Source organism: Phocoena phocoena, chromosome 3, assembly GCF_963924675.1.
Source record: "Phocoena phocoena chromosome 3, mPhoPho1.1, whole genome shotgun sequence".
In the NCBI taxonomy this organism is placed as follows: domain Eukaryota; kingdom Metazoa; phylum Chordata; class Mammalia; order Artiodactyla; family Phocoenidae; genus Phocoena; species Phocoena phocoena.
Window position 1 is genome coordinate 134,103,369 of NC_089221.1, and position 9,479 is coordinate 134,112,847.

At 39.8% G+C, this 9,479-nt stretch overlaps 1 protein-coding gene across 1 annotated transcript in view; it reads right to left on the reverse strand.

The window, feature by feature from the left end:
- Nucleotides 1-8,690, reverse strand: part of CLINT1 (clathrin interactor 1) — a 64,018-nt gene extending 55,328 nt beyond the window's left edge. The window contains exon 1 of the mRNA XM_065874335.1: nucleotides 8,533-8,690. Within this exon, the coding sequence (XP_065730407.1) occupies nucleotides 8,533-8,573 (41 nt within the window). The 5' untranslated portion in view covers nucleotides 8,574-8,690. The remainder of the gene's footprint in view (nucleotides 1-8,532) is intronic.
- Between the last annotated feature and the right edge of the window lie 789 nt (nucleotides 8,691-9,479).

The window sequence follows — 9,479 nt, forward strand, 5'->3', positions numbered from 1 at the left end:
AAAGATGTCACAAAGAAAGAAAACTACAGGCCAATATCACTGATTAACATAGATGCAAAAAACCTCAATAAAATACTGAGAAAGAGAATCCAGCAGCACATTAAAAGGATCATAGATCATGATCAAGTGGGGTTTATCCCAGAAATGCAAGGATTCTTCAATATACGCAAATCAGTCAATGTGATACACCATATTAACAAATTGAAGGAGAAAAACCATATGATCATCTCAATAGCTGCAGAAAAAGCTTGTAACAAAATTCAACACCCATTTATGATAAAAACCCTCCAGAAAGTAGGCATAGAGGGAATTTTCCTCAACATATTAAAGGCCATATAAGACAAACTCACGCCAACATCATTCTCAATGGTGAAAAACTGAAACCATTTCCACTAAGATCAGGAACAAGAAAAGGTTATCCACTCTCACTACTATTATACAACGTAGTTTTGGAAGTTTTAGGCACAGCAATCAGAGAAGAAAAGGAAATAAAAGGAATCCCAAGCAGAAAGGAAAATGTAAGGCTGTCACTGTTTGCAGATGACATGATACTATACATAGAGAATCCTAAAGATGCTACCAGAAAACTACTGGAGCTAATCAGTGAATTTGGGAAAGTAGCAGGATACAAAATTAATGCACAGAAATCTCTTGCATTCCTGTACTCTAATGATGAAAAATCTGAAAGAGATATCAAGGAAACACTCCCATTTACCACTGCAACAAAAAGAATAAGATACCTAGGAATAAACTGACCTAGGGAGACAAAAGACCTGTATGCAGAAAACTATAAGACACTGATGAAAGAAATTAAAGATGATACAAACAGATGGAGAGATATACCATGTTCTTGGATTGAAAGAATCAACATTGTGAAAATGACTCTACTACCCAAAGCAATCTACAGATTCAATGCAAACCCCATCAAACTACCACTGGTATTTTTCACAGAACTAGAACAAAAACTTTCATAATTTGTATGGAAACACAAAAGACTCCAAATAGTCAAAGCAATCTTGAGAAAGAAAAACGGAGCTGGAGGAATCAGACTCCTTGACTTCAGACTATACTACAAAGCTACAGTAATCAAGACAGTATGGTACTGGCACAAAAACAGAAATATAGATCAATGGAACAGGACAGAAAGCCCAGAGATAAACTCACACACATATAGTCACCTTATTTTTGATAAAGGACACAAGAACATATAATGCAGAAAAAGCGTCTTCAATAAGTGGTGCTGGGAAAACTGGACAGCTACATGTAAAAGAATGAAATAAGAACACTCCCTAGTACCATACACAATAGTAAACTCAAAATGGATTAAAGACTAAATGTAAGGCCAGACACTATCAAACTCTTAGAGGAAAACATAGGCAGAACACTCTATGACATAAATCACGGCAAGATCCCTTCTGACCCACCTCCTAGAGAAATGGAAATAAAACCAAAAATAAACAAATGGAACCTAATGAAAGCTTTTGCACAGCAAAGGAAAACATAAACAAGACGAAAAGACAACTCTCAGAATGGGAGAAAATATTTGGAAACGAAGCAACTGACAAAGGATTAATCTCCAAAATTTACAAGCAGCTCATGCAGTTCAATGTCAAAAAAAACAACCAACCCAATCCAAAAATGGGCAGAAGAGCCAAACAGACATTTCTCCAAAGCAGATGTACAGATTGCCAACAAACATATGAAAGAATGCTCAATATCGCTAATCGTTAGAGAAATACAAATCAAAACTACAATGAGGTATCACCTCACACCAGTCAGAATGGCCATCATCAAAAAATCTAGAAACAATAAATGCTGGAGAGGGTGTGGAGAAAAGGGAACCATCCTGCACTGTTGGTGGGAATGTAAATTGATACAGCCACTATGGAGAACAGTATGGAGGTTCCTCAAAAAACTAATAATAGAACTACCATAGGACCCAGCAATCCCACTACTGGGCATATACCCTGAGAAAACCATAATTCAAAAAGAGTCATGTACCACAATGTTCATTGCAGCTCTGTTTACAACAGCCAGGACATGGAAGTAACCTAAGTGTCCATCGACAGATGAATGGATAAAAAAGATATGGCACATATATACAATGGAATATTACTCAGCCATAAAAAGAAACAAAATTGAGTTTTTTGTAGTGAGGTGGATGGACCTAAAGTCTGTCATACGGAGTGCAGTCAGTCAGGAAGAGAAAAACAAATACCGTATGCTAACACATATATATGGAATCTAAGAAAAAAAAGGTAATGAAGAACCCAGAGGCAGGACAGGAATAAAGACGCAGACGTTGAGGATGGACTTGAGGACACGGGGAGAGGGAAGGGTAAGCTGGGACAAAGTGAGAGAGTGGCATGGACTTACAAATACTACCAAATGTAAAATACATAGCTAGTGGAAAGCAGCTGCATAGCACAGGGAGATCAGCTGGGCACTTTGTGACCACCTAGAGGGGTGGTATAGGGAGGGTGGGAGGGAGACGCAAGAGGGAGGAGATATGGGGATATATGTATAGGTGATTCACTTTGTTATAAAGCAGAAACTAACACACCATTGCAAAGCAATTATACTCCAATAAAGATGTTAAAAAAAAAAATTAGTAGAGGGCTTCCCTGGTGGCGCAGTGGTTGAGAGTCCTCCTGCCGATGCAGGGGACACGGGTTCGTGCCCAGCTGGGAGGATCCCACATGCCGCGGAGTGGCTGGGCCTGTGAGCCATGGCCGCTGAGCCTGCGCATCCGGAGCCTGTGCTCTGCAATGGGAGAGGCCACAACAGTGAGAGGCCCGCGTACCGCAAAAAAAAAAAAAAAAAAAATTAGTAGAAAAGAAGGAAAAGAATAAAGAACATTGTCACCAGTCAGAAAAAAAAAAAGAATCCACCTGCCAATGCGGGCCACACGGGTTCAAGCCCTGGTCCGAGAAGATTCCACATGCCGCGGAACAACTAAGCCCCAGTGCCACAACTCCTGAGCCTGCATTCTAGAGCCCAGAAGCCACAACTACTGAGCCTGTGTGCCACAACTACTGAAGCTCGCGCGTCTAGAGCCCGTGCTCTGCAATATGAGAATCCACTGCAATGAGAAGCCCGCGGGCAGCAACAAAGCCCCAATTCAGCCAAAAATAAATAAATAAATATATTTTAAAAATATACATATATGCACACATTCACATAATTAGACTAAACAATGAAAGCTCATGCAGTGACACGTTAGGAAAAAAAAAGAATAAACAGTTAAATACATTGTCCCAGAATGTTAAGTAATGTCAGCTGAGACTAAAGAGAGCTACATCTTTATACATAAGACCCATTACAAGTACTAAAAATGTACTTTGAATCTATGAAGTAGTCTTGCTGCCCCCCAAATTGGAACTTGAATTTATCAAGTGAGTAGATAAAATTACCAAATTGCAGGAAATACAGAGGTTAGAAAAACACTTAAACAACCCTATGGGATCCAATTAGCAAAAACCAAACTGAGGAAAGTACAAAAAACTCAGTTTCTTTAACACGTAAACCTTAAGAGGGAAAAAAAGAAGACAGAGATTGAGCCTACACATTAAAAGAATCAAGAGATATACCCACCAACTCAGAAACATCAAAGAGGAATCATGAGGCAAATGAGAAACAAATGCTGACTGGGCATTTGATATTAAGTAATCAGCCTTTTTAAAAGGTGTGATAATGGTATTATGGTTATGATAAAAAAAAGTTGACCCTTTACTTTTTGTAGATTGATATACTTATAGATGAAATGATACAGTGTCAGGAATTTGCTTCAAAATAATACGGAGTGGGGGTGGGATGCAGAGGCACAGATAAAGCAAGACTAGTCAGACTGTTGAAATTAGGTCTGTGTACACATAGGTTCATTACAACAGTCCCTCCAGTTTTGGATATATTTGAAATCTTCCATAATCAAAGCCAAAAAGTAAATTCCAACCAGACAGATCTAAATATTAAAGATAAAACAATAAAATTTCTTCAAGACTAAAAAAAGTTATTTAAGCTGCCTATACTCTTTTTTTCTTAAAGGAAATATTAAATAAACATTGGAAATAAGAAAATAATACAAGAGCATAGAAAAAGGTTCAACTGTGGAGTCATACTGTAAAACCTAGGAGTGAGTACTATTAAGTGGTACTTAAAATTAAAAAGGCCAAATACTTTGAGTGGATGCATAGTAAACAAATGAAAAACTACTTGAAAACAGGAAGGGCACAGGAAAATGTAAGAGGCAGCTAAGAGCTTTTTAAAAGCACCTTGGCAATGGTACTAAACAGACTAATTTGAACTACAGAAAATCACTCCTAAGAAATGCTGGCAAAGATAAAATCATCTTTCTTTGCAATTAAATTCTTAATATCTACTTGTGTCCAGTTACTAGAAGAGAGGAAGGAAGGATAATGAATTTACTGTTTCAGCAATAACAACTGGTTTAAAGAAAAGTTGATAGGGGGAAACTAGAAAGCTGAAAATCACCTTTGTTTTCAAGTTCTAAGAAGCAAACTGAACAGAGATTTACTGGTAAGATAGGGAAATAGGGGGAACACATCCGAGGACTGAAGTGGAAAACCAATGATAAGTTCAAGTGCACCAATTTGCAGTGGCAAATTTCTTGAAGGCAGGTATTGTATTTTTCAAGTTCAGAAAATACAGTACTATTCCAAGAAATAATAAATGTATTATCTGTTGAAATAACTGAATGAAATATTTTCTATAAAAGCAAAGGGTTCTCCCTCTGGAGTCAGCTAGACTAGATCAGTAGTTTCCACAGTTCTATTACATTATGTGACCATTTAGAAACTAAAATGCAAATAACACCAAAAAAATCAACTTATGGGGAAAAAAAATGCAAGCTATGCTTAAGAGAATAACTTAAAATGGAGTATCTATAGCAGTTGCCTTAGGACCTTGGCCAGCCCTGTTTGAATCACTATCATAAAAAAAAATAGGGGCCACTGATGAAATAGATTTACTGTTAATACTACTCCCTGCATGAAAGAGAAGAATTGGCTGGGCTTGAACAGTACGCAGCAGTTTGATTGACCACTACCAGGTTACCTTCACTGCATTTCCAAAATCTGAAGAAAAAAGACAACAGAACTGTAGCAACTTTCAATTTATACGATAAACAGGATAACAAAATATAAAAGTGTTCAATTTTATTACAGCCTCAAATAAAGGGAGGCAGGTCAAAGGATGACAATGGTCAAGCTTTTCCCAGTTGGTGGGAGTGGTGCCACTTATCCTCTCCTGCCACAGCTCTCTTTAATGCAACTCGAGTACAAGTGGGAGGAAACTGGCACTCCAAGCTCTGGCTGGCCTATGGTTTTATCTGCTTTTCCTCAGTTCCACAATGTTCTGCAAAACAGAGCCATTTAATACCACCAGCAGGTGCAACAATTGTGGAAAATACCTCCCCAACCTTCCATAAAATCTCAAAAGCCAGTATTTTAAATATATCATTATACTTAAGAACTGCCACCATGCTGGATCTAACAGTAGCTCCAGAGGACACATTTTGAAAGACCACATTTTTCTTTCTGAAGTAAACCTTATTAAGTAGGGATATATGCTAAATGAAAGTCCTAATTTTCCAGAGTCATGGGTTGCACTTATTTACTGCATAAAGCATTTAAATATAACATTTATTGATTGCCACATTTAAACAAAATTCCTTTTTCAGCTGAAACTGTCTCTGGAGGATAATGACTTCCTAAAATTTATCTGCTCTTATGAAATATCTGCTCTGTTTCTTTGCCTCCTGATAGAAATTCATGCCTCCAATATGCCAGTTGGCATACTGGCATATTGTTGGCAAAAGTCTTACTCTAGCCCAATCCCATCAATTTAAAGATAAGGAATCCAAGGTCTAGAGAGTCATATGAGTCTGCCTCAGATCAGACATACGGCTAATTTAAAAGGCAGTATCAGAATCTGAACCCAGGTCTCCTAAACCTCTAGCCAGTGCTCTATCATATAAAGCCTCATTTCTATTCAACAAAGCTCTCAGAGCAGTCCTTAGTCACTTCATTGTTTCCTCATTTGCAAGTTTCCTCATCACCTTATCCCCTTGATAATCAGAACAGCGGTTCTGTGGATCTGCTTCACCTTCATTATGGCAATTTAAGGTGAAGAGTCTAAATGCACACAGTGCCACAGGTACTGGTTCTGTAAAATGCTTTCATTTGGGGGGAACAATTTCTTCTCTCCTGCCAGTGAAAGATGAAAATTAAATTCTGAGTATTCATCAGCAAAATAACCTCATGTTGCAATCCTAATATCATGTGTCAGACACCCACGAAATCTTTAAAAAGTCCTTGGTGGCAACGTTCTTACATGTTCTTGAATAACTTGGTTCAAGTCTCCATTCTAAATTGGGTAGTAAAAAGGAAGAGAGAAGTTATTTTTCAACAGCAGCTCTTCCATTAGATTGACTTGCTAACTATTTATGTGACAAATTTAACCTGAAGCACTTGAAAATTAGTAACAAAGGTGTTAAAAACAATATGAAATGAACAATTAAAGCAAAAATATTGCCTTGATTTGTCTCCCAAAAAATGTACAGTCTCTTCAAATTTTTGAGTACTACAGATTGTCCCCTAAGATAAGAACGTGTTTTTTTAGTGGTTTTTCTTCCACTGTCCTCTGGCTAAGAAATAAAGAGATAGTTTTGTAGAGGCTTTTGGATTTTTAAAGACTATTTAAGCTGGTATCTTAGACTTACACCAAATATTAAAAAACCAACGAACCTGGATCTGAAAAAAAAAGGCAACCTGATTTTATTTTACCTTTGGAAAGCAAAGGTTATATAAATAGCAAAACAAACCTAAAATAAAGGACTGAGAACTTAACGGTCAAATAAATAGTTGATAAAGCAAAATCACCAAATCACTTTCCAAACATGGAGCTTCTCTCTTAATGAAGTTTAATCTTACTCTTGATGCAGAACATCTGCTATAGTTATCAAAAGCATACTGATCTAAACCTACTGTATTAAGGGCTTTATATGCTATCTAAGTCCTTAGCCCTTAATTCTCACAACAACACTCTAAGTATCTATCATTATTTTCATACTGCACCTGAGAAAACTGGGGCACTTCAAGGTTAAGTAATCTGCCAAGGTTACAGAGCTTGAATCCAGCTCTGCAGGTTCACAAACCTGTGCTCCTTAGGCACTCTACTGCCTTCTTGGTAGCACAGAAAACTTGAAAATATGGTCAGACTCTAAATTCTATCTGATGTATTACCCAAGCCACTGTGAATTTTTTTCTTATTGAAGTATACTTGATTTATAATATTAGCTTCGGGTGTACAACAGCAATTAGATATTTTCATATATTATACTCTGTTGAAAGTTACTATAAAATATAGGCTATATTCCCTGTGCTGTACATTACATCCTTGGATCTAATTTATTTTATACCTAGTAGTTTGTATCTCTTAATGAATTATTTTTTCTGGGGTCAAGAAAGCCTCAAGAATTTGCCATCTACAGTTCCTGATTTTAGGTTGGGCGAGTGGCACAAATGAAATGTTTTTGTCACCACACGTTGTATCATCACTAAAACCCGAGAGGAAGGGGAAAATTCTTAAACTTTATTTCCTGCTGGCCTAGCAGACCTTACTTAACCACTGTTATATCCGATACACTCAATTTAAGTGTAAGATACTAAAGTTACGACTTAAATCTTAAAGAAAATCAACTATATATTAGTCTTTTTACCTGTCAGGGAAGTTAAAAGTAGATCAACAGGATATAAACCTGGGTTGTTTCCTTCTTTAGGGGAAATTTCTTGTTAATTCAATGACTTCTTAATTAAACCAAATGGAACAAGTGGCCCTCCAAAAATGAAGTGTAGTGGAAAAGGAAACAGAGGAAAAGAATCACAGTAAGCTATGTGGTGATCTACTCTCACTGATGTTAGAAAAGCGAAGGATGAGTCTCCTCTTGAGTAACTTCAGTCTGACCACAGTGGCCACTTGTTACACCTACCACCCACTCCAACACTTCAGGTTCATTAGGAATTAAAAGAAACCCAGCAAGGTAAAGGACACCTCCCGACCAGGCCTAAGGTCTCTACACCACACTCTGAGGTGCACAGAGAGCCAGTGAAGTGAGTCCTCCACCCACAAGCTTTCGCTGCTGCCCAGGAGTCAAAGCCCAAAGCCTGGGGCCAAGACAGCTCTCCGGCCAGGGCACTGACCCATCTCTAGACAACCCCGCCCCCTCCCCGACCAAAGTGTCTGTGTCTAGAAGGGTGGGGGTAGGGGCAGGGTGAGGACGGCCTGCATAGGAGAGAAGGGGGCTAAGAGGATGTTTCAAACGAGGAAGGGTCCCTTCCCAGACTGGCGGTTCGGGACGCGGCCCGGGGCCGAGGAGACAGCCGGACGCCGCCATGATGGGGCCGGCCGACACGGGGGGCGTGACGCGGGAGGCCCCGCGCGCAGACCCGGCTCCCCTTTCCCCCCGCCCCTCCCCCACGTGGGCCTCGGCCACAACTGACCCCAGATACTCACGCTTTGTCCACCAGCTCCCGCACCTTCCACATGTTCAACATCGTGCCCCGAGCGGGCTGAGCCGCCACCTCCCTTTCCTGTTCCCCACGGACCCCAGAACCCTTCCGCGCCGGGACAGATCCAGGCCGGGGTCGCCGCCGCCTCAAACTCCCCCAGTCAGCGCCTTATCGTGCCACAGCCGCGGCGCCGCCAGTGACACGTCGAGACGCGGGGACAGAGGCTCTGCGTGGAGCGGAAGTGCCCGACTTTCCTCCCGCTGCGCGCGGGGCACGCTGGGACTTGTAGTTCTTTCAGCGCGCCAAGCGGGCCAGTTAAGCTGAGAGAGTTCCTGAGGTAAGATTAGTAGGGCTCCTCTTAAACTCTAGGGGTTCTCCGCACCCTCCCCAGCCCCCGACCCACAGAACCGGAAACTTTAGGGGTGAGGTCGGCAGTCTGTGCCTTAACAAATCCTCCATGCTCACAATTCAGAACCACCGGTATAGAATCTCGTCACACAAACTTGTTTTTCCAATATAAAGCATTATTATGTTATGAATAATGATTACATATAAGGAAGTGTGATTGGTATATGTATTCCTCACTGACAGAAGCAACGCTGAATTTGGTTCCAAATGTCCAAATATACTTCCTTCCCAGGGCTTTAGTTTACATCCTTGTAAATTGAAGAGATTGTATTTTAAAACCTATCTCACTCTAATTCTGTGATACGGGGCTCTTATATTTAGACAGCTACTTGATATCCTTGTTCAATACTGTATTATAAAGCTCAGAAATTCAGTTCATACTCCCTGGGAAACTGTATAAAAACAGCAGTACAACACTATGACAGGCCCAAGAACTTGGCAGCTGTATATTCTTAAAGCGTAAGTATACATCCACGCTGCATTCATTGTTTTATTTAAATGGTTGTTGTCATTTTATTTTTAACTTACTCATTTTTGACAGTG